This window comes from Oryctolagus cuniculus, chromosome X (genome assembly GCF_051225735.1).
Source record: "Oryctolagus cuniculus isolate XC-2025 breed Fujian yellow rabbit chromosome X, ASM5122573v1, whole genome shotgun sequence".
In the NCBI taxonomy this organism is placed as follows: domain Eukaryota; kingdom Metazoa; phylum Chordata; class Mammalia; order Lagomorpha; family Leporidae; genus Oryctolagus; species Oryctolagus cuniculus.
Window position 1 is genome coordinate 73,052,117 of NC_142888.1, and position 25,402 is coordinate 73,077,518.

Sequence of the window (25,402 nt, forward strand, 5' to 3'; positions counted from 1 at the left end):
GCATGCGCACTGGCCTCACAACCTCGGGGCGGCACGCGGGTAGGTAGGCTACAGCCCAGAGGAGGGGGAGCCGAACGAGCTGGTGGCTTTCTTCCCCTCCCCGCGCAGTGCGTGGGTCTGAGGGTCGTGGAGTGCGGAGCGCAGGGCTTGGCTTTGCCTCCCCTGCGCGTGTGAGTGCGGCGGGAGCCGTCCTGCGCGTCCACGAGTTGGAGGGGTAGCGGGCATCTGTCCGGGCATCGGGACGTGAGCTCGAGCCCCCCACCCCCATCTTTAAACGGTCGCCCCCACGCATACACTCCAGTCACCCGAGAGTTGGTCGCGCTCCGGCGCCTGCCTCCTCACGCCCCCCCTCCCACCGATCCCTGTTCCCGCCGGGTCACTGACTCGCTGTCGGTAGTTGGCTTCGTCCCTGGGGTCCCTGCTTGGGGGCGGAGAAGATGGCTGGAGGACGTCTGCTGTTGGGGGGCGACTTCCTGTCGCCGCCGCCGCTGCCGCCCCTCCCGCCGCCGCCGCTGCCGCCCCTCCCGCCGCCCCCGCCAGAGCCAGTGCTGGAGCAGTGGCGCTATAGCCACGAAAGTGACTGGCAGTGGGCTCTGCGGCGCAGCTTCATCTGTCGGCACCTGCACAGCTATCCGGGGGCTGCCCTCGACCAGCTCCTCGCTCTCTCCGCCGCCTGGACCAACCACGTTTTCCTGGGTTGCAGGTGAGGGAAGGGCGCGCGTAGGGGGAGGGGCGGGGCGGGCTAAGAATGAGGATGGGGGGGTGAGGGAGGTCGGGTTAGGGACCGCGGTGGATCGATTGTGACGGTGGTCAGGATAGGGGCAGCCGCTGGATGCGGATGACGCCTTGGAGCCTGGAGATTTGGCGGTGCTGGGGAACACCAGAGGGTTCTCTGTTAGCCTGGGGGTGGAGTGGCGGACTGTGGTGGCAAAGCATAGTATAACAGTTACGAGGGTGCGGGGATCAGCGGCCACTCCAGGACCAGGTATGGAGGTGGAGCAGCGCCTGGAAGAGGATTATTGAGAGGTGATCATTGTGGTGGTTGGTGGTGTTGGAGGGCGTGGGAAATAAATCTCAGAACCTCGGACCTGCGTTGGGCCTTCCAAGGATGCGGTATCTGCAGAGAATATTCTATAGTCGGGGCTGCGGGGAGTGGGGAGGTGGGGGAATCCCACAGTTCTAATCCTAGTCTCTTGACCACTCTTCTTCCATCCTCATTGAATAAAACACTAGCCCCCTTTCCTTGCAGCCCCCAGCTGAGTCTTACTGTCTTTTCCTGAGGAGGTGGTATGTATCAGGTCTCTGAGCCGCAGCGTCAGCCTTGCCTGTAGATTTGCGCATAATGTGCCTGGACTCAAACAAAGAAATGGATATATCTACAGAAAAATGGATTGTCCTCTTTTTACCTTAAATGGGATAAGGAGGATTAACATTTGGCTTCTAGTGAGGTTTTAGGGCTGGCTGTGTGTGTGTGTGTGTGTGTTTTCTTCCTTTCCTAGAACCTGGTGGCATTCTGAACAGGCCTCTTTGAAAGCTCTTTGCTTTCAATGGAGACTGCAGTACGGTTCCAACGCAGTTTTTTTTTTTTTTATACACACTTCTTGGATTTCTGTCCTTCAGAATCCCTAAATTGGCCCTTTATTAAACTAGCCATTCCTTTGATAAATAGGGAGGCTTCTTTATTCAACATTCCTGCCTCACAGTCAGTTTTTCATTAGGAAGGCTCTGAAATTCAGGAAAATGATCAGATCAATGTCAACCCAGTTCAGTTCCAGGAATGACTAGCAGATGCAGAAAAGTAGGATTGCCCACTTCTACCCTGAATTGTTGAACAGGACATCCAGTATGATACTTTACTCTCATCACAGAAGTTTATTTTTTCCTATTTTCTCTAGGTTAGAGTAATTTCTACCCTCAGAGATAATGATTGTTTCACTGGAGGAACTGAGGAAGCCTTAATAACTATCAAGTCAGATAAATCTAATTGAGCTTCACCTAATAATGTTATTCTTGCAGTAAAAAAGGTACCTTTATTGTGCCCTGGTCCACTGCTGGTGGGAATGTAAACTGGTGCGTCCATTGTGGAAGACAGCATGGAGATACCGCAGAAATCTGAATACACACCTACCATATGATCCAGCCATCCCACTCCTGAGAATTCACCCAAACCAAAAGAAATCAACATATGAAAGAGTTATCTGTATCCCCATGTTCATTGCAGCACAATTAACAATAGCTGTAATGTGGAATCAACCCAGATGTCCATCAGTTGTTGACTGGATTAGGCAATTATGGTATATATGCACTATGGAGTACTACTCAGCTGAAAAAAAAAAAAAAAGAAATCCTATCTTTTTCAGCAAGATGGTTGTAGTTGGAAACCATTATACTTAGTGAAATAAGCCACTCGCAAAAAGACAGATACTGTGTTTTCCCTGATCCATGTAACTAATAATTACCTGAAATGTAACATATTGGAGTGAAATAGACATTTTGAGAATCTATGATTGTTTATAGCCCTTGTCTCTTCCATTGAGGATCAGTGTTTAGTTTTGTTTTCTTTCTCTTCATACTATTTCTTGAACTCCTTTACTTAGAGTAGGGTTAACTATATGATCATTAAGTATACTGAAAATAGATCATTGTAAAAATTAAGAGTGGGAATCCGAGAGGGAGGGGAAGGAAGGGTTACAGCATAGGCAGAGGGAGGGAGGATTGGGGAAGTGCTACTATGTTCCTAAATCTGTTGATACACTGTATGAAACTCATGTAACTTAATAACATTTTTAAAAGATATCTTTAGCCTATAATCGCATCTAAGTATCACAGAAGGATGTGGGAAATCTGAGTCCTTTAAAAAAAATGGGAAGGAGCATAGCCATCTTTTTGTTTTAAAGATTTATTTATTAGGCCGGCGCCGCGGCTCACTAGGCTAATCCTCCGCCTAGTGGCGCCGGCACACCGGGTTCTAGTCCCAGTCGGGGCGCCGGATTCTGTCCCGGTTGCCCCTCTTCCAGGCCAGCCCTCTGCTGTGGCCAGGGTGTGCAGTGGAGGATGGCCCAGGTGCTTGGGCCCTGCACCCCATGGGAGACCAGGAAAAGCACCTGGCTCCTGGCTCCTGCCATCGGATCAGTGTGGTGCGCCGGCCGCAGCGCGCCGGCCGCGGCGGCCATTGGAGGGTGAACCAACGGCAAAGGAAGACCTTTCTATCTGTCTCTCTCTCTCACTGTCCACTCTGCCTGTCAAAAATTAAAAAAAAAAAGATTTATTTATTTATTTGAAAGGCAAAGTTACAAAGAGAGAAGATGCAGAGAGAGAGGTCTTCCATCCACTGGTTCACTCCCCAGTTGGCTGCAACCACCAGAGCTGTGCCTATCTGAAGCCAGGAGCTTCTTCTAGGTCTCTCACGAGGGTGCAGGGGTCCAAAGACATGAGCCATCCTCCACTGCTTTCCCAAGCCATAGCAGAGAGCTGGATTGGAAGTGGAGCAGCCGGGACTCAAACTGTTGCCCATATGGGATGCTGGCACTGCAGGTGGCTTTACCCACTATGCCACAGTGCCAGCCCCACCAACTTTTATATTGATAATAAATCCTACCTTCCCATTAGAATGTAAGGTCCTTTGGGGAAAGCGCCTTTGCTGCATAGTAGCTGCTCCAGAAGTCTATGTGAATTGGATGGATGTATACAGCTTTATAATGTAGAATACATTTTAAATATTTATGATCTGAGTTAATACAACAACCTTGAGATTACATGAGTATCATTTTTACAGCTAAAAAAGTGGAGGCCAAGAAGTTAAGTGACTTGTTCAAGGTCCCACAGTTCAGGCTAAGACTGATCTGCTCTCTAGTCCATTGCTGTTTCCACTTTGACACAGCTGTAAAGGATGGTCCAGGAGTGAAAGCAAGTAGCTCATATAAGCCACGTCATTATATCTCAGAATTTCACTGCAAGAACAGCCTTGTACATAACCAGGGCGTTCACAACAAACTAGGTCAGTGGTAGATAGTATTGAAAGCTCAAGCATCCAGGATGTCTTGTGTATGTACATGTATACATTTGTGTGTAGCATGTGTACTAAAAATCATCGTGTTACATTTGATGTAGCATTATCAGCTTAATTGAAAAGTAGTGCTTAGGGCCCACACTGTGTGGCACAAGGGGTAAAGTTGCTGCCTGCAATGCAGGCATCCCTTATGTGCACTAGTTTGTGTCCAGGCTGCTCCACTTCTGATAAAGTTCCCTGCTAATGGTGTGGGAAAAGCAGGGGAAGATGGCCCAAGTATTTGGACCCCTGCATGCATGTGGGAGACCCAGATGAAGCTCCTGGCTTCTGCCTGGCCCAGTCCTGAATGAACATTGTGGCCATTTGGGGAGTAAACCAGTGGATGGAAGATCTCTGTCTCTTCCTCTCTCTCTGTAACTCTTTCGAATAAATAAATAATTTTTTTAAAGTAAGGCTTGCATTATATCTGATAACTTAAGTGGGAGAAAGAGAAGGGCCAAAAAAGAATCTTGGAAGCTGGGGACCAAGTACATTGTTCCAGTTTAGGAAGGCTTTATGTTAGCTCTTGTCTTCAAGTGGGTAAAATTTGTATTCTAGTACTTGGTGTTAGTGTTGATGTTGATTGAGCTTTTGTGTTGACAGAATACTCTCTTCTTGAGTGATCTGCAGAATACTTGGTGAACAGCCCTTTCTAAAGTAAAATTGCTCACTTGTTCAAAGTTCATCACCTGACAGACCAAGTTGTGAACAGTAGCAGAAAGGGAAGTTGCACATTTTTGCTTGGGCAGGGCTTATAGTGTTTGATTTTAGTTGGGACTGAAATAAACTCCCAGGTCAAGGATATTTGAAAATTTCTTGATCATAAGAAAAAAGCCAGCAGGAGCTCAAATGTGCAGGGAGGCAGATCATATTACTTTCCTTTTGGTGATAGAGGTGATTTCCATGGGATAAATTTGAATATCTTCTTTCTTGTAACTGTGGTTCTCAAGCATGCATCAGAATCATCTGTTAAGACACAGATTTCTAGGTCCTACCTCTGAGGTTTCTTTTCCCTTCTTTTTTTAAAAGATTTATTTATTTGAAAGTCAGTTACACAGAGAGAGGAGAGGCAGAGAGAGAGGTCTTCGATCTGCTGGTTCACTCCCCAATTGGCTGCAACAGCCAGAGCTGCACCAATCCAAAGCCAGGAGCTTCCTTCGGGTCTTCCCACATGGGTGCAGGGCCCCAAGGACTTGGGCCATCTTCTACTGCTTCCCCAGGCCATAGCAGAGAGCTGAATTGGAAGTGGAGCAGCCGGGACCAGAACCGGTGCCCATATGGGATTCTGGCACTGCAGGTGATGGCTTTACCCAGTATGCTACAGCGCTGGCTCCCCCGCCCCTTGTTTTAAGATGTATTTATTTACGTGCAGAAAGGGAGAGTTCACTCCCCAAATGGGTCATGCTGAAGCCAGGAGCCTGGAACTCCATCTGGGCCTCATACGTGGGTGGCAGGGCCCAAGCACTTGGACTGTTACCTGCTGCTTTCTCAGGCACATTAACAGAGAAAGCTGGACTGGAAGAGAGATAGCCAGGACTCAAACCAGAACTCCAGTGTGAGATGCCAGTGTCACCTCAATGCTGGACCCTGCCAGGGTTTCTGATTCAGTAGGTCTGAGGTGGGGTCCCAGTGTTTGCATTTCTTTTTCTTTTTTGTAGATACTTATTTTATTTCAAAGGCAGAGTTACAGAGTAAAAGGGGAGAGACAGGGAGATGTTTTCCATCTGCTGGTTCACTCCAAATGGTTGCCAGGGCTGGACCAAGCCAAAGCCAGGAGCCAGGAACTTCACTAGGTCTCCCACATGGGTGACAGGGGCCCAAGGACTTGGGCCATCTTCTGCTGTTTTCCCAGGGACATTAGCAAGGAGCTGAATTTGAAGTGGAGTGGCTAGGACTTGAATAGGCACTCATGATATGCTGGTGTCCCAGGCAGCAGCTTAACCCACTCTGCTACAACACTGACCCCCAAAATCTGCATTTCTAACAAGTTGCCAGGTGATGCTAATGTTGCTGATCCAGGGACTACACTCTGAGAACTGTTCTTTACAGGATAAAGTAAAGCAATATCTTTGTCTGCCTTTTAATCATTCCCCCCTCATTGTCCAGGCAAACGGAGCTCAAATTGCTAAATTAAATACCCTATTAAGGATTTTTCCATAAGCAGTTTCTAAGATGTCTTGTATCTAATAAAAATCTAGTATTACTCTTTTTTTTTTTTTAAAGTTGTTCATTTATTTGAAAGATAGAAAGCTCTCCCACCTGCTGGTTCACTAACCAAATGTCTGCAACAGCCAGGGCTTGGCCAGGCTGAAGCCATTCAAGAACTCAGTCTGGGTCTCCCACATAGGTAGCAGGTACTTGAGCCATCACGTGCTGTCTCAGGGTGAACATTAGCAAGAAGCTGGAATGGGAAGCAGAGCCAGGACTTGAACCCAATTACACTGGTATGAAATGTGGGTGTCCAAGTGGCATCTTAACTATTATATTAAGTGCCTGCTCCTAGTCCAATCTTCTAATCTTCTGAACTATATCTACTTAAATATTTATGTGGATACCTAAGGAATGGTACAATTTTTACTTAAAATTGCAGATAGTGGCCGGCGCCGTGGCCCAATAGGCTAATCCTCCACCTTGTGGCGCCGACACACCGGGTTCTAGTCCCAGTCAGGGCGCCGGATTCTGTCCCGGTTGCCCCTCTTCCAGGCCAGCTCTCTGCTGTGGCCAGGGAGTGCAGTGGAGGATGGCCCAAGTCCTTGGGCCCAGCACCCCATGGGAGACCAGGAGAAGCACCTGGCTCCTGCCTTCGGATCAGCGTGGTGCGCCAGCTGCAGTGCGCTGGCCGCGGCAGCCATTGGAGGGTGAACCAACGGCAAAAGGAAGACCTTTCTCTCTGTCTCTCTCTCACTGTCCACTCTGCCTGTCAAAAATAAATAAATAAATAATTGCAGATAGTGTATATATATTTAATAAAACAGAATGATAACTGAAACATTCAGTTTTCCAGTCATTCCTTTTTTTTAAAAAAAGTTTTATTTATTTATTTGAAAGGTAGAGTTACAGAGAGGCAGAGGCAGAGAGAGAGTCTTTCACCCACTGGTCATTCACCAATTGGCCGCAATGGCCAGAGTTGCGTCGATCCAAAGCTAGGAGCCAGGAGATGCTTCCAGGTCTCGCACGCAGGTGCAGAGGCCCACACACTAGGGCCATCTTCTACTGCTTTTCCAGGCCATAGCAGAGAGCTGGATTGAAAGTGGAGCAGCTGGGTCTTAAACCAGTGCCTATATGGGGTGTTAGCACTGCAGGCGCTGGCTTTACCTGCTATGCCACAACACCAGCTCCATCATTCCTCATTCCTTTTTTTTTTTTTTTTTTTTTTTTTTAGACAGGCAGAGTGGACAGTGAGAGAGAGACAGAGAGAAAGGTCTTGGTTCACCCTCCAATGGCCGCCGCGGCCGGTGCGCTGCGGCCGGCGCACCACACTGATCCGATGGCAGGAGCCAGGTACTTCTCCTGGTCTCCCATGGGATGCAGGGCCCAAGGACTCGGGCCATTCTCCACTGCACTCCCTGGCCACAGCAGAGAGCTGGCCTGGAAGAGGGGCAACCGGGACAGAATCCGGCGCCCCGACCGGAACTAGAACCCGGTGTGTCAGCGCCGCAAGGTGGGGGATTAGCCTAGTGAGCCGCAGCGCCGGCCTCCATCATTCCTTTTTTAAAAAGATTTACTTATTTTGAAAGAGTTCAGAGAGAGTTCTTCTATTCACTGGTTCTCTCCCCAGTTGACTACAATGGCTAGGGCTGGGCTAGGCCGAAGCCAAGAGCCAAGAGCTTCTTCTGGGTCTTCCGTGTAGATGGCAGCAGCCCAAGCACTTGGGCCACTTTCCCCTGCTTTTCCCAAGCCATTAGCAGGGAGCAGGATCAAAAGTGGAGCAGCTGGGACGTGAACATTGTACGATGGCGGTAGCTTTACCTTCTACACCACAATACCAGCCCCGCAAATCATTCTTGATCAGTAGAATTAGAAGTAGAATTCTGGCCTAATCAATCATCTTTGATGAGACATTGAGAGTATATATATTAATGAAAACAACTTTGCTCCCTTAATTGTCTCTTCTCTTTCTCATTGATACAAGACTGGCATTTTAAAGGTAGGTTATGCTGGATTCATAACTACCTTTACATATAGCATGTAGAGTGTGTATGATATGAGGTAATGAAGTGAGAGGTTTTGAAACACCTATCAACAATCTGGTTGCATGTCATTGACTTCCAACATTAGGAATCTTATGAATAGTTTGAATATGTTTATAGTTTGAAATGTTAATCTTTGCTTCATTCTCAAACCTCAGCTTTTAAAAAATTATTTACTTATTTTTTATTAGACACACAGAGAAAGGGACAGAGAGAGCAAGCAAGCTCCCATCCACTGGTTTATTCCCTAGATGCCGACAATGACTGGGGCTGAGTCAGGCCAGAGCCATGAACTCAATCAAGGTCTCCCACTTGGGGGACAGGAACCTAACTACTTGAGCCATTGCCACTGCCTCCCAGAATGTGCACTGAGACCCAGACATTTTAATTGCTAGGCTAAACACTCACTTCCAAGTCAACTTTTTAATTTGGACTTAGCAGAACGGTTAATATACTTTTTAAAAATTTGGAAGCAACTGTTACTGAATGTTTATTAAATTTCAGGTGCCATTGTATATTATTATGGTTTATAGTCTTCTCACAGCTATGTAAGCACCTCTATGTTCAGGAATGTAAGATTCATGAAAACAAATTTTTTTTGTCCATTAGGAATCATGTTTTTATTTATTTTTAAAACTATTTACTAGAGAGGCAGCAATCCCTCATCTATTTGCTCACTCTCCAAATGCCCACAATGGCTAGGACTGGGCTGGACCGAAGTTGGAAGTCAAGAACTAATGTAGTTCTCATAGGGGGTGGCAGGAGTACAATTACTTAATTGCTTGAGTTATTTCCATTGCCTCTCAGGGTCTACATTAGCAGGAAGCTGGAGTCAGGAGCCAGAGCCCAGTTATCAGACCCAGGTACAATGATATGGAATGTGGGAATTTTCAAATGATTTATTTTTTTGGAAAGGCAGAGTGACAAAGGGAGAGATAGAGATCTTCCATCAGCTGGTTCACTCCCCAGATTGTCATAATGGCTGCCTGGGGCTGGGCCAGGCCAAGAGCTCCATCCAGGTCTCTCTATGTGGGTGGAAGGGACCCATGTACTCTGCTGCCTTCTCAGGTACATTTGCAGGGAGCTGGGTCCTAAAGTGGAGCAGCCAGGACTTGAACCAATGCTCCGATATGGGATGCTGATGTCCCAGCTAGCAGCTTAACCCACTGCACCCTAACACCATCCCTGAAAATCTTTTTATATGCTAGATATAGAGGGGCAGTTGAATAGCATTCTGATTTCTAAAATCTTGGTATATTACAAGATGCCTTTGAGAACTATAAGAACTGTTGGAGTTCTTTGGTTTTTCTTTTTTAAGAGAAAATGAGGCTGGTGCCGTGGCACAGTAGGTTAATCCTCCACCTGTGGCACTGGCACCCCATATAGGCGCTGGTTCTAGTCCCAGCTGCCCCTCTTCCAGTCCAGCTCTCTGCTATGGCCTGGGAAAGCAGTAGAAGGTGGCCCAAGTGCTTGGGCTCCTGCACCCGCATGGGAGACCGGGAAGAAGCTCCTGGTCCCAGGCTTCAGATCGGCACAGCTCCGGCCGTTGCAGCTATTTGGGGAGTGAACAAACAGAAGGAAGACTTTTCTCTCTGTCTCTTCCTCTCACTGTCTGTAACTCTACCTCTCAAATAAATAAATATTTTAAAAAGAGAGAGAAAATGAGTAACTTAAATGGGGCGGGAGACCCGGAAGAAGGTCCTGGCTCATGGCTTCAGATCGGTGCAGCTCCGGCCATTGCAGCCAACTGGGGAGTGAACCATTGGATGGAAGACCTCTCTCTCTCTGCCTCTCTTTTCTCTGTGTAACTTTGACTTTCAAATAAATAAATTTTAAAAATCTTTTTAAAAAAGACTTAAATATATAATATGCAGGCATCCTAAAATTACTATATTAAACTTGTCTCAATGATACTTTACATCTTACTCCACAACACAGAATGCAGCATTACTATTAAAACTTACACGGTGGCCGGCGCCGCGGCTCACTAGGCTAATCCTCCGCCTTGCGGCGCCGGCACACCGGGTTCTAGTCCCGGTCGGGCGCCGGATTCTGTCCTGGTTGCCCCTCTTCCAGGCCAGCTCTCTGCTGTGGCCCAGGAGTGCAGTGGAGGATGGCCCAAGTCCTTGGGCCTTGCACCCCATGGGAGACCAGGATAAGTACCTGGCTCCTGCCATCGGATCAGTGCAGTGCGGCGGCCATTGGAGGGTGAACCAATGGCAAAAGGAAGACCTTTCTATCTGTCTCTCTCTCTCTCTGTCCACTCTGCCTGTCAAAAAAAAAAAAAAAAAACTTACATGGTACAGCATATGTTTAAGCTTGGTTGTCTCATGTTGGAGTACCTAGATTCACTACCCATCTTTGGCTCCTGACTCTAATGTCCTGTTAATAGCTGACCCTTGGGAGCAACAATTGATGGTTTTAACAAAAAAAGATTGTTTATTTGAAAGGTAGAGTTACAGAGAAGCAGAGAGAGAGAGGTCTTCCATCCTCTGGTTCACTCCCCAAATGGCTGTAATGGCCAGAACTGGGCGAGTCTGAAGCCAGGAGCCAGAAACTTCTTCCAGATCTCCCACGTGGGTGCAGGGGCCCAAGCAAGTGGGCCATCCTCTACTGCTTTCCCAGGCCGTAGCAGAGTGCTGTATCAAACAGCTGGGATTCGAACCAGCACCATATGGGATGCCGTTACTACAGGTGGCAGCTTCAGTGGCTACACCACAGCGCTGGCCCCAAGTGATGGCTTTAATAGTTGCCACTCTTGTAGGAGACATGAATTGGGTTTGTGGCTCCCAGCTTTGGTCTCCTGGCCTTTGTGCGCCAGGAGTACAGAATCAACTAAGTAGGTGTGAGCTCACTTGCTCTCTGTGTCACTCAAATAAATAATAAAAATTTTTTGAACTTGGAGAAAAAGCTTATGATAGAGTCAGTTAAGAAAAACAACAAGGGGCTGGTGCTGTCATGTCCCATATGGGTGCTGGTTCCAGTCCCAGCTGCTCCACTTCTGATCCAGCTCCCTGTTAGGACCTGGGAATGCAATGGAAGATGGCCCAACTGCTTGGGCCACTTCACCCATGTGAGAGACCTGGGAGAAACTCCTGGCTTCAGCCTGGCCTCGCCCCGGCCATTGGGGCCATTGGGGGAGTGAACCAGTGGATGGAAGATCTCTCTCTGTCTCTGTAATTCTGACTTTCAAATAAATAAATAAATAAATCTAAAAAAGAAAAACAGCAAAAAGAAAAAAAATTCCTACCATGTTGCAAATCAACATAGATAATCTGATGACAGGGAGGGTTATGAAAAACAGAAAAGGGGATATGAATTTATCACTGACTAGGATTATAGATGCTTTTATTGGTGAATTTTCTTTTTTTAAGATTTATTTATTTTATTTGAAAGAGAAGCAGAGAGAGAGAATGAGGTCTTCCATGCACTGGTTCACTCCCCAGATGGCCACAATGGCCAGGGCTGAACTGATCTGAAGCCAGGAGCCAGGAGCTTCTTCCAGGTCTCCCACATGGGTGCAGGGTCCCAAGGACTTGGGCCATCCTCCACTGCTTTCCCAGGCTATAGCAGAGAGCTGGACCGGAAGTAGAGCAACCAGGACTTGAACCAGTGCCCATATAGGGTGCCAGCACTGCAGGTGGCAGCTTTACCCGCCACGCCAACAGTGCTGGCCCCTTGGTGCATTTTCTAAAATTTCTGGAGTTGCAGGTTTTGTTTTTGTTTTTGTTTTTGTTTTTGTTTTTGTTTTTTTTGACAAGCAGAGAGGACAGTGAGAGAGACAGAGAGAAAGGTCTTCCTTAGCCGTTGGTTCACCCTCCAATGGCCGCCGCGGCTGGCGCGCTGCGGCCAGTGCACCGTGCTAATCTGATGGCAGGAGCCAGGTGCTTCTCCTGGTCTCCCATGGGGTGCAGGGCCCAAGCACTTGGGCCATCCTCCACTGCACTCCCTGGCCACAGCAGAGAGCTGGCCTGGAAGAAGGGCAACCGGGACAGAATCTGGCGCCCCGACCGGGACTAGAACCTGGTGTGCCGGCGCCGCAAGGTGGAGGATTAGCCTATTGAGCCGCAGCGCCTGCCTGTTTTTAAGATTTATTTGGGGGGCTGGCACTGTGGCTCACTTGGTTAATCCTCCCCCTGCAGTTCTAGCATCCTATATGGGCACCAGGTTCTAGCCCTGGTTGCTCCTCTTCCAGTCCAGCTCTCTGCTGTGGCCTGGGAGGGCAGTGGAGGATGGCCCAAGTCCTTGGGCCCCTTCACCCATATGGGAGACCAGGAAGAAGCTCCTGGCTTCAGATTGGCACAGCTGCGGCCATAGCGGCCATTTGGGGAGTGAACCAACGGAGGAAGACCTTTCTCTCTGTCTCTCTCTCTAACTCTGTCAAAAAAAGAACAAAAAAGATTTGTTTGAAAGGCAAAGTGACATAGAGAGAGGGAAAGAGAGAGAGTCCATCTGCCGGTTCACTTCCCAAATGGCCACAATGTCAGGGCTTGGTCAGGCTGAAGCCAGGAGACAGGAGTTTCATCCAGGTCTCCCACATGGTTGCAGGGTCCCAAGCATTTGGGGACCATCTTCATGCTTTTCCAGGTATATTAGCAGGGACCTGAATCAGAAGTGAAGCAACTGGTGCCCATATGGTGGTAGCTTAACCTGTTATACCACAATGCTGGCTATGAAAAAAACACCATGGAAAACAGTAATGAAAGCCCTACTGCCTTGGCTGATTTCATATTTGCATACTCATCTTCATCCTTCGATAGCTACTTTCTGGATAATTTTTAAAATAGGGATGAAATCTAATGATCGTATTCATGACTGAAAAAAAGACTTTTAGACTTCATCTCAGTCTTTTGTTAAAGTGGAATTCCAACTCTGAATGGAAGTGATATGTGGAATTTATGTTTTAGACTGTTTTCTAATGCTCAGATGAGAATAAATGAAAATCAGATCACTTTTTAGTTATTTTTCTGTAGTGCTGCTGTTTCACTATAAAACAGCACTAGCAAATGTATATTGCAAAATTAAGATAGTGTTCTTTTCTCTGGCACTGTACAACTAACAAAAGCTGTTGTGCATTCCCAGTTACTTCCAATGGAAAGATCATTACATTTTTTGACCCCAGTCCAGGGATGAATATAAGCAAGTTACAATATTACATAAGGCTTAAGATAATGATGTTATCCTTGAATTACATTATTTGTATAACTAGTTTTTACCACAGATAACTTCATGTATTCTGAATACTAGTGCCTAGAGCCTAGTATAAAAATCACAAGGTACTGTGAAAAATATGTATATTGTGTTCATCTGCAGTCATTACAAAGTTAGGGGATATTTTCTTCCAGTACCAGAGTTGAAAGTAGTATTTCTTCCCATCATTATTGCTAGAAGTTGTTAATTTAAGTCGTGTCTGCTGCTAATTTAAGTCGTGTCTGCCACTAATTTAAGGCAAAACTTTGATGGATTAAGTTATTCCATACTAGTTCATGTAAGGGTTCCACTTTCATTCCTCAATAGATTTTATGTATTTCTCATAGGCTTCTTCACTCATTAGTTCATCTAGTTCTGAAAGGTTACTCAGTGTCATCTTGATCCGCCATAACAAGATTTGTTCACGAGTCGTGGGTTTTCTACAAGGGCTTCATTAATTTCAGTTACTTCTCCTGATAGAGGAGAACAGAGTTCACTAGCAGCTTTCACACTTTCCAAAGCACCAAGCTCATTTTGTTTTTTTCAGTTTTGTCCCAACTTCAGGCAGACTACAATAAACAACATCTCCCAAAGCTTCCTGTGAAAAATTGCTGATTCCCATTGTTCCAATACCATTTTCTGTTGTTACCCATTCATGTTTCTCTGTGAATTTACGCACTGAGAACAGAGCGGGTCCAGTGCACAGCATCTGGATGGCACCCGCCTGCAGTCACCAGGGCAGAGGCAAGCAGGGTGCAGCAAGCATCGAAGCCACGACCAGGCTGCAGGCCGCAGTCCACACACTCCGCACCACTCACAGCGCCATGTTCTGAGTCACTCTTGATATTTAAAGTATGGGTGTTAGCAGCAGCAGATATCAGTAGGAAGTGCAGGTTACAGTTGCGCTAGCTTCCAGTAATCTGTCAAGGAAGGCTTCCTTGTCTTCTACTTTGCAAGGAAAGACATATGATGGGTGTGGAACTTACTGTGCCAAGAATGTAAAATATTGCCCTCCTTCATGTTCAGAACTGATTCTTTTCACTTGTTTTCAGAACTTTCTTCCCAAATGCTGCCAGTAATCTCTTTTTTGGTTATAGGCTGGGAAAGGCTATGAAGGTAGGAAGGATGAGCAAGAACCCATCATAATTAAAACTTGACCTGAGCTCAGGTTTTTGTTTCTCTGAAATAAAATGATATTCTATCAAGCAACCAAGCTTAATAATTCCTGGAAAGTTGGAATCAAAATGTTTATTTTGATGCCACAAGTTTTGAAATCCATGCATAGTTTTTCATAATATGTATTTTGCATGAACTTTTTAAAATGCCCTGATACTTCACAAGAAGCTGCTTTGTAATATATATTTTAAAACTTTTTGCTATGGAAAATTTCAAACTGACAAAAGGAGAGAAAAGTTTAAGGAACTTTCATGTACTCATGTACTCATCACTTGGCAATTATCAGCAATCTGTTCTGCTACCTTTCTTATGCTATCTATTCTACCCCATTTTCTAGTGGAGGGTAGACTGGGGAATATTGAAGAGAAATATCTGTGTCCCATAAGAATTTTTTACAGTCACAAGAGACCAGTATTGTGGTGCAGTGGGTTAAGTTGCCACCTTTGATGCCAGCATCCCATATGAGAGTGGTTCAAGTCCTGGCTGCTCCACTTCCATTCCAGCTCCCTGCTAATGTGCCTGGGAAAGCACCAGAAGATGGCCCAAACACTTGGACCCCTGCTATCCATGTGGAGTTCCTGGCTCCTGCCTTCAGCCTGGCCTAGCCCCAGCTGATGCAGCCATTTGGGAAATAAACCAGCAGATGGAAGATCTCTCTTTTCTTTCTCTCTCTCTCTAACTCTAACTCTGCCCTTCAAATAAATAAATTTAAAAAATAAAAAGTCATAATACAGTTGTTAATACTGAACAAAATAGTAGTCTCTTAAAATTATCCAGTGCCTGGTTCGTGTTCAATTCTCTCAAGTCTTTTTGTTTGTTTTGGAGAGAGACAGACAAATGTAAACAGAAACAGAAATGCCTACAGTGATGGGTTGGACTGAAACTAGGAACTTAATCTGAATCTCCCACATGGGCAATGGGAAACTTCCCAGCAGGAAGCTTGAAGCAGGAGTGGAGCCAGGACTTGAATCCAGGTGTCCTTACTGACATATTAACTACTAAGCCAAATGTCCATCCCTCAAATGTCTTTTTACAGTTGGTTTGATTCATGATACAAAGTCCACAATGTATTTAATCTCTTTCCTATAACCTGTAACCATTTCTCTTCCTTTTTTTTTCATATCATTTATTTGATAAAGAAATTAAGTCATCACACACTTGTCCCTCATTCGAGATTTGGCTGGTTATGTTCTTTTGGTGGTATTTAATGTATTTCTGAGAGTTAGGGGCTTGATTAGATTGATATTCAGTTATTTGGTGAGCAGAAATGTTTTATGGGTAGTGCTTTGTATGTCGCATCAGAAGACATGCTTGTCCCACTTTTAATGATGTTAAGATAAAATGATGTTAGATAAAATTCCCTATTATTAAATTTTTTATTGAGATAATTGTAGATTCATATGCCATTGTTGAAATAACACAGAGATGTCCAGTGCTCTTTACAGTTTCTCCAGTGATAAATTTTCAAAATTACTATTTATTACTATAACTAGGATAAGGACATTGTCCTTATCCCTCAGTCCTCAGTTTTAGTAGTAATTGTAATTTAGTTCTATAGAATTCATCACATGTGTAGATTTATGTATCTGCCACCATAGTTGAGATATTGGACAGTTCCAGTACCACAAGAATCCCTCATGTTGTCCTTTTATAGCCACAGCCATCTCCCTCCCACTCATACACACTGTTGTATGTATGACTAGTTTGTTCCTTTTTGTTGCTGAATAATTGTCCATGGTTTGTGTGTACCAAAGTTTAGCCATTCACTTCTTGAAGAATGGCTGGTTGCAGTTTTGGGCTTCTACAAATAAAGCTTCTATGACCATTTATATACAGGTCTTTGAGTGAAAGTCTTTATTTCTCTGAGGTAAGTGTCCAGGAGGACGATTGCTAGGTTATGTGGTAATTGATGTCTGATTTTATTAGAAACTGCAATTTTATATCCTCACCAGCAGTGTCTGAATGAACCCTCCACATTCTTGCCATTCTGATAGGTGTGTAGTGATATCACATTGTGTTTTTTTAAAAGATTTATTTTTATTTATTTGAAAGGTGGACTGACAGAGAGTTGGAAGGGGGCACGCACAGAAAGAGGTCATCCAGGGGCCGGCACCATGACGCAGTAGGTTAATCCTCTCCCTACGGCGCTGGCATCCTATATGGGTGCCAGTCCTAGTCCCAGCTGTCTCTCTTCCAATCCAGCTCTGTGCTATGGCCTGGGAAAGCAGTAGAAGATGGCCCAAGTGCTTGGGCCCCTGCACCCACGTGGGAGACCTGGAAGAAGCACCTGGCTCCTGGCTTTGGATCGGCTCAGCTCCGGCTGTTGTGGCCATCTGGGGAGTGAACCAACAAAAGGAAGACCTTTCTCTCTGTCTCTTTTTCTCACTGTCTGTAACTCTTAACTCTCAAATAAATAAATACAATCTTTAAAAAAAAAAAGAGGTCCTCCATCCACTGGTTCAATCCTGAAATGGCCACAGTGGCCAGGACTGGGCCAGGCTGAACCCAAGAGCCTGGAACTCCATCCAGGTCTCCCATATAAGTGATAGGGTCACAAATAACTGGGCCATCTTCCACTACCCTCCCAGACACATTATAGAGAACTGTATTGGAAGCAGAGCAACTGGGACTTGAAAGGGTGCTCTGATATGGGATGCTGCTGCTGCAGGCTGCCAATTAACCCACCCGGCTGGGATGAGGCCCCCTCATTGGGGTTTTAAATTGCATTACCCTGGTGGCTAATGATGTTGGATATCTTTTTATATGCTTTGCAGTTGGTCTGTCTTCTTGGGTGAAATATTCTGCTCATGTCTTTTACTCATTTCCTAATCTGATTTCTTTGTTACTGTTCAGTTTTGAGATCTTTATGCTAGATATTAATCTCTGTCAAGTGTATGCTTTGAATATATTTTCTCCCAGTCTGTAGCTGGATTCTCATCCTCTTCACAAGGTCTTTTAAGGCCAAGGTGTTTTAATTTTGATGAGACCTGTTTTATCACTATTTCCTCTCCTGGACCATACTTTTGGTCCACAAGAACTTTAGCCTAGTCCTAGATCATGACAATTTTCTCCTTTATTTTTTTCTTAGATTTATTTTATTTGTTTGAAAGAGATAGGTAGAGAGAGAGGTCTTCCATCCGATGGCTCATTCCCCAGATGGCCGCAACGGTCGGAGCTGCGCTGATCTGAAGCCAGGAGCCAGGAGCTTCTTCCAGGTCTCCCACATGGGTGCAGGGACCCAAGGACTTGGTCCATCTTCTACTGCTTTCCCAGGCCATAGCAGAGAGCTGGATCAGAAGAGGAGCAGCCAGGACTAGAACCAGCGCCCATATGGGATGCCGATGCTTCAGGCCAGGGCGTTAACCCGCAGCACCACAGTGGTGGCCCCCTCTCCTTTGTTTTTTATAAAAAGCTTTATGGCTTTGCATTTAAGTCCATGATGCATTTTGAACTAATTTTTCTATAATGTTTGAGGTTTAGATTGTGGATTTTGTTTAGTTGCCTATAGAGGCCCACTTGTATTGGCACTGTTTGTTCATTTGAATCGAATTGCTTTTACACCTTTACCAACAGTAAGTTGAGAATATTTGTGTGGGTCTGTTTCTGAGTTTTCGCCCATCTACTTTTCCCCTGTTGAGTTTAGCAGCCATTGATGAACATCTATTACGTTATTATGGTTTGAAAATGGTAGTGGTCCATTAGTTCTTCACTTAGTAGCTGGAGTGCTTCTGTAAAACAGATTTTCTTCAATAACTCTGTGGTTACTCTGAGGTACAATTTGTATAGGAAAATGTAGGGAAAATGCTTGCTTCCTGCCTTTAATGTTTACCTGCTTGCAGAATAATGCCTTATTCCCTCTATCCTCCAAAGGTGACCGATAATGTGTGTGTAAGTATCATTATGAGCTAATGGATTCTGAACACATTTAATGCCCTTTAATCCAGTGCTATTATTGTTCTTACTGATACTCATGTTGGCTCACTTTGCCAGTAGAAGTCTACTCAAATTGGCTTCTGAGTCCATTTGACATAGCCCTGTGGTCTTGGACAACTTCCTTGTCATTTATTTGAAATCTAGAGTTACACAGAGAGGAAGACACAGAGAGAATTTCCATCCACTGGTTCACTGCCCAAATGGCCACAATGGCTAGAGTTGGATCAGGCTGAAGCCAGGAGCCAGAAGCTTCATCAATGTCTCCTATGTGGGTGACAGGGACCCAAGCACTTGGGCCACCTTCTGCTTTTTCAGGCACATTAGCAGGGAGCTGGATTGGAAGTGGAGCAGCCAGGACTTGATCTGTTGGAAGGCCATCATCACAGGTTGCTGCTCAACCCACTATGCCCTAATGCCTGCTCCATCTTAGACATTTCTTGCCCCTTACAGTCAGCCATTTCTCTAAGGATCCTGATTACTTTTCATGAGACATTATAAAGACCACAACCTGAATGTCAACTTTTTTTTAAGATTTTATTTATTTATTTGAAAGTCAGAGTTAGAGGGGAAAGAACAGAGAGAGATACTGGTCTTTCATTTGCTGGTTCCCAAAAATGGCCACAAGAACCATGGCTGGGCTAGACCAAAGCCAGGAACCTGTAACACTATCAGGTTGCCTACATTTTTGGATGGCAAGGGCCCAAGCACTTAGGCCATCTTGTGCTGCCTTCCTTGGCCATTAGCAGGGCACTGAATCAGACATGAAGCATCGGGGTCAGTGCTGTAGCAGGTAAAGCCACTGTCTGCAGTTCTGGCATCCCATGTGGGCGCCAGTTCAAGTCTAGCTGTTCCACTTCTGATCCAGCTTTCTGCTATGGCCTGGGAAAGCAGTGAAGGATGGCCTAAGTCCTTGGGCCCCTGTACCTGCGTGGGAGACCCAGAAGAAGCTACTGGCTCCTGGCTTCAGATTGGCTCAGCTCTGGCCATTGAGGCCATTTGGGGAGTGAACCAGCAGATGGAAGACCTCTCTCTCTCTCTCTCTCTCTCTCTCTCTGCCTCTGCATAACTCTGTCTTTCAAATAAATAAATAAATCTTTTTTAAAAAAAGTAGACACAGAGCATCTGGGACATGAACCGGCACTCTTAAAACTGTACTTGTATAAAAATGTAATTATTTATAATTATTGTATGTATGTGAAAGGGAAAAATAAGTCACAAGTTTATTCTGATTTTTAAATTCAAATTGAAGATCTTTGCCGACATTTCTTGATTTTATATTTCTGTGTCTTCTCTTATGCTGAAATATCTTGATGCCTGAGTGAATCATTTGAGACATAAATGTTTAAGGGCTGATTCTGTGGTTTTATAGCCAGGATACCCTGTTAGTAAAGTCTTCTTGGAGGAATGATAAGACTGGCTCAAACGAGCTTTGGAAAAAAAAAAAAAGGATATCCTTCTCCATTTTAATTGTAAATCATATTATTTTAAATAGGTACAGCCCACGCTTGATGGAAAAAATTCTCCAAATGGCTGAAGGTATTGATATTGGAGAGATGCCTTCATATGACCTAGTACTGCCCAAACCTTCCAAAGGTCAAAAACGCCACCTCTCAACATGTGATGGTGAGTATACTTGTTTCTGGAAGGTGGGATTTGAAGAAACAGTGTGGCTCTTTTTAAAAACTGATATTAGTGTGATGTCCGATTTTAAGTAACATTGGTTCTTACACAAAGTTAGAGGAGTTTTAATTTTTACTTATGTACTTTTTTTTTTTTTGACAGGCAGAGTGGATAGTGAGAGAGACAGAGAGAAAGGTCTTCCTTTTTGCCGTTGGTTCACCCTCCAGTGGCCGCCACGGCTGGCGCCCTGTGGCTGGCGCACCGCGCTGATCCGAAGGCAGGAGCCAGGTGCTTCTCCTGGTCTCCCATGGGGTGCAGGGCCCAAGCACTTGGGCCATCCTCCACTGCCTTCCTGGGCCACAGCAGAGAGCTGGCCTGGAAGAGGGGCAACCGGGAAAGAATCCGGCGCCCCAACCAGGACTAGAACCCGGTGTGCTGGCGCTGCAAGGTGGAGGATTAGCCTAGTGAGCCGCAGTGCTGGCCTTATGTACTTTTTTTTTTGAGGATACTAAATAGAACTTAAAACTAAGAATACTGAAGATAAGCTTTAGTGCTAGTCTCCAAATCTATGCCATGGAACCTCCCTCTGAATAGAACAATCTTATACTGTAATCATTTGAGCATCTAGGTAACTAAATCTTCTTGGATGGGTCCATAATGGACCAGATTTTTACTGAACAATGTTACAGGGAGGAAGCTCTAGTGTCTGGGATGGTTTCCAAAGAGAGTTCTTCCATAGCTTTAAATTTGGTATCCCCCATAAATCAATAGTTTCCACCTATTATTTGTTCTACAAAAATAAAGTGTAGCAAAAACCTTTTTATGCAGAATAGGCCAGAACTAAGGTTTTGAAGTTGAAAACCTTTGGGAAAGTTTGATAATTCTTTTTCTTTGATTTTTAGTCATAACTATGTAAAGCACCATCACATTAACCAGCTCTGATGTAAATGCGTAAGGCTTTGTAAGTGCCTCTGCTCATCATCTCTGTTGCATTAGAGCCATCTGTTCCATCTGCAGCCCTTAAATGAGCTTTTCAGCATAGGTGGCATGAGATTGTATTGGAACATCCTTCCAGTACACTTCCCATTCTTTAGCTCATTTGGTGCAAAGGGATCTACCAGTCATGAGTAGCAGTGACTCATACATACTTGATACAAGTGTATGTTCTCTATCAAAAATCTTCCCTTACACATGGAAGGACAGGAAGCATCGCTTCTTACTCTGGAGTCACCCCTCGATACTTGAGTCCCTTCACCCAAATGACTTGAAGTTTTTGTGATGGCACATGTCTTGTACCAACAAGGCAGTTTGAAAATAATAATGTTGGTACTGATTTTCCTGCTTGGTTCTCTTGAAATATTCCCATTTTAATGAATTGTAAATTTCACTCATTCCATAGGTCAAAATCCTCCTAAAAAGCAAGCCGGTTCCAAATTCCATGCGAGACCTCGTTTTGAGCCTGTACATTTTGTAGCTAGTAGTTCAAATGATGAAAGACAGGAAGATCCTTATGGCCCTCAAACGAAAGAGGTAAATGAACAAACACATTTTTCCAGCATGTCAAGAGACATCTACCAAGATTACACTCAAGACTCCTTCAGTATACAAGATGGAAATTCTCAGTATTGTGATTCGTCAGGATTTATTTTCACAAAGGAGCAGCCTGTAACCGGCAGCATGTGTTTTGACAGCGGCAGCCCTGCCCCAAGCAGCGCATCACAGCAGGCGAACTCTCAGTCAGCTGCCGAGCCTTCACCGTCGCAGACGTTTCCCGAGTCAGTGGTAGCCGAGAAGCAGTATTTTATTGAAAAATTAACAGCGACTATCTGGAAGAACCTTTCCAATCCAGAGATGACTTCTGGGTCGGATAAGATTAATTATACCTATATGTTAACTCGCTGCATTCAAGCATGTAAGACAAATCCTGAATATATATATGCTCCTCTAAAAGAAATCCCTCCTGCTGACATCCCCAAAAATAAAAAACTTCTAACAGATGGTTACGCTTGTGAAGTTAGATGCCAAAATATCTACTTAACTACAGGTTATGCTGGCAGCAAGAATGGGTCCAGGGATCGAGCTACTGAGCTAGCTGTGAAACTCTTGCAGAAACGTATTGAAGTTCGAGTTGTCCGGCGGAAATTCAAGCACACAATTGGAGAGGACCTTGTGGTGTGTCAGATTGGCATGCTTTCGTATGAATTTCCTCCAGCTCTGAAACCACTGGAAGACCTGGTGGTGCTAGGTAAAGATGCTTCCGGGCAGCCAATTTTTAATGCTTCTGCCAAACACTGGACCAATTTTGTCATTACAGAAAATGCAAATGATGCAATTGGTATTCTTAACAATTCTGCCTCATTCAACAAAATGTCAGTTGAATACAAATATGAGATGATGCCCAATCGTACATGGCGTTGTCAAGTGTTTTTGCAAGATCACTGCTTAGCTGAAGGTTATGGAACCAAGAAAACAAGTAAACATGCAGCTGCTGATGAGGCTTTGAAAATTCTTCAGAAAACACAACCCACCTACCCATCTGTCAAAAGTTCACAATGCCATACAGGCTCGTCACCCAGAGGGTCCGGAAAGAAGAAAGATATAAAGGATCTTGTAGTGTATGAGAATTCTTCAAACCCCGTGTGCACACTGAATGACACTGCTCAGTTTAACCGAATGACAGTTGAATACGTCTATGAAAGGATGACAGGCCTCCGCTGGAAGTGCAAGGTGATTCTAGAGAGTGAAGTAATTGCAGAAGCAGTTGGAGTCAAGAAAACTGTCAAATATGAAGCTGCTGGAGAAGCTGTGAAAACCCTTAAAAAGACCCAGCCAACTGTCATTAACAACTTGAAGAAAGGAACTGTTGAAGATGTGATTTCACGAAATGAAATTCAAGGCCGCTCAGCAGAGGAAGCTTACAAGCAACAAATCAAAGAAGATAACATAGGAAATCAGCTGCTGAGAAAGATGGGTTGGACGGGTGGTGGCTTAGGTAAATCCGGTGAGGGTATCCGGGAGCCTATCTCAGTCAAAGAGCAGCATAAACGGGAAGGCCTTGGTCTTGACGTAGAGAGGGTCAATAAAATTGCCAAGAGAGATATTGAACAGATCATCAGAAACTATGCCCGCTCCGAGAGCCACACGGATTTGACTTTCTCTACAGAACTGACTAATGACGAACGGAAACAGATACATCAGATTGCCCAGAAGTATGGTCTTAAGAGTAAGTCGCATGGGGTGGGCCATGATAGGTACCTGGTGGTAGGGAGAAAAAGACGGAAGGAAGACCTGTTAGATCAACTCAAACAGGAAGGCCAGGTGGGGCATTATGAACTTGTTATGCCTCAAGCAAATTGAAAGCTTAACTAATTTATTTTGTAAATGCCTACGAGGCAGATTTGTGAATTAAAGAAATGCTACATGTTCTGGTTGCAGACTATATTCATTCTTAAGATGTTTCACCTTGTTCATTTCATAATAGTGCTTTATTATTAGATATTGGAATCCGAAGAGTTCTGTTCACTTGTATTAGCTTAACCCAGCAGATAATAATTGTGCAGTTTACTGTTGTGTCTTTGATATTGCTGTGTCCCTCAAGATTTTAGTAGTTTGTTTAAGCAAGAATACATATCCAAGTGGAATTTCACCCTGGTAAAGAAATTCTCATTTTAAAAGGCATAGCACAGCAATCTGCAACAATATGTAAAGTTGATATTAACCACCATAAACTGCAGTTTTATTTCCAGACTTATTGAAAATGTCAGATCATTTTGTATTATCAATCTTCATCTATGTGTGAATGTTTAACAATAAATCGTGCTGTATGTGTAAATGTCCTTACAAAGTGATGTAAAATTTTTCTTAAAGTAATTTTAGTGTTCATTTATTTATAACTTCTACCATGTGATTTCCAGAATATTGGAAGTAATTTACTGTATCTTGTGATATATGAGTTTTAACAAATTCTAGTCTTCATGCTGAGAGAGCACTACTTGAGAGAGCAATTGAAAAGTTTCACAAACTGACTCAGTCTGAAGAAAGGAAGCTTGAACTGTTCTTGGTGCCTTGCAGAGAGACTCACAGCAACTCTCCATTTTAGCTTTCACACGGTTTGGATGTACAGCACATCCAAGACAACCACAGCTGTGGTAGAGCTTGGTAAAAGACTGAGGATCCATTGGTGCTTTGATGAAAAGGTCAGTTGGCTGGTTCCTCTCTCAAAAAGCTTGTTAAGCCCGAAAAGCCAACTTTGTAACATACTTAAAACTGCTATTTTCGCTTATTTCTGGAATGTAAAAAATGTATAAAAAGACTTAGTGTATGCTTCCTGAATAAAAAGGAGCCAATGTTGATCAAGATGGTGGTGTGCCTGTTTCTGAGCAGCAGCCTCGTAGCAACACTTTCAGTCCTTAGAGAAGGGAAGTAGTGTCTGCACAGAATCTTTCAGCGCCAAAGCACATGTGAGGAGTGGAATGATTAGCAGATAGGAATCAGTCACCTATCACATTTTTCATATGGACTGACATGTTGACTTCAACTAAATCTTGGGCTATTCACTTTTATGCGATTTTGGTTTTGTGCCTCAGGTAAATCAAGTCTTAACTTCACCTGTAACAGCACAGATGAATATTGATAGTGAAACACCTCCAGTGAAATGGTGTTCAGGACAAGTAGGTTATTTGCAGTATCTTATAACATTACGTTTGATATGTAATTGGCCCACAATAAGCAATAATTGTCCCCTCTTTTTTGTATTTTACATTAAATGAGCATTATAGTTTAATGAATATTTTTAAAATCTAAAGGGATTAGCCTTACAGCTGGATCTCTGTGACTTCTAGTCTCCTATAATGACTAACACAGCATGTGGTATTTGCTTTCCACTCTCTTCCTTCCTACACTGTGAGGTCTTTCCCAATGTTGATAGGAAAAAAAATGAGGTATGTGTTTATTTGGGCACTTGATATTTTAAAAACTGGTGAAAAGAACTAAGCTAACATCTTTATATAGTTGGTAGTGTTTGTTTTTTTCTTTTTAAACTATAAGGTGCATGCTGACCTAGAGCTATGATGAGTGAGTCAGGAAAAAACTTGATTTCTTTGAATAAGAGTAGCTGTGGGTATTAAGGGATCTGAGAACTTGACTCATTTCTGTCTTCACATTTCTTTCTCCTTCCCTAATGGAGTTTTCTTAAAGAAAAGATAGGAAGTGTTACATATAAATTGGTTTGTTTATATGAGTTAAA

General features: G+C 44.3%; 2 protein-coding genes across 5 annotated transcripts in view; one reads left to right on the forward strand and one right to left on the reverse strand.

Moving 5' to 3' along the window:
• The window catches only part of LOC100357610 (protein PBDC1), a 453,980-nt gene extending 444,670 nt beyond the window's left edge, over positions 1-9,310 (reverse strand). Inside the window, exon 1 of one of the 3 annotated variants that reach the window (XM_089324725.1) lies at positions 9,282-9,310. Coding sequence is in view for 1 of the 3 variants with exons in the window: in XM_089324727.1 (XP_089180853.1) it covers positions 9,282-9,286 (5 nt within the window). In the remaining 2 variants the exon portion in view is untranslated. The remainder of the gene's footprint in view (positions 1-9,281) is intronic. The other 2 variants (XM_089324726.1, XM_089324727.1) reach the window with 2 other exon arrangements.
• Positions 1-24,513, forward strand: NKRF (NFKB repressing factor). Of its 2 annotated transcripts, none has more exons than XM_070067098.2 (3): positions 1-703; positions 20,030-20,160; positions 21,557-24,513. In XM_070067098.2, the coding sequence occupies exons 1-3, from the start codon at positions 438-440 to the stop codon at positions 23,512-23,514; spliced, it is 2,355 nt and encodes a 784-aa protein (XP_069923199.1). In that variant the 5' UTR covers positions 1-437; the 3' UTR covers positions 23,515-24,513. The 2 variants fall into 2 exon arrangements, with proteins under 2 accessions (XP_069923199.1, XP_069923200.1); XM_070067099.2 differs by lacking the exon at positions 1-703 and adding an exon at positions 1,006-1,026.
• The last annotated feature ends 889 nt before the right edge of the window (positions 24,514-25,402 follow it).

Coding starts and splice junctions, on each gene's coding strand:
- NKRF (XM_070067098.2), top strand. CDS start 438: ATGGCTGGAGGACGTCTGCTGTTGGGGGGCGACTTCCTGTCGCCGCCG. Junction 704..20,029: donor CACGTTTTCCTGGGTTGCAG/GTGAGGGAAGGG, acceptor TATTTTAAATAG/GTACAGCCCACGCTTGATGG. Junction 20,161..21,556: donor CCACCTCTCAACATGTGATG/GTGAGTATACTT, acceptor CTCATTCCATAG/GTCAAAATCCTCCTAAAAAG.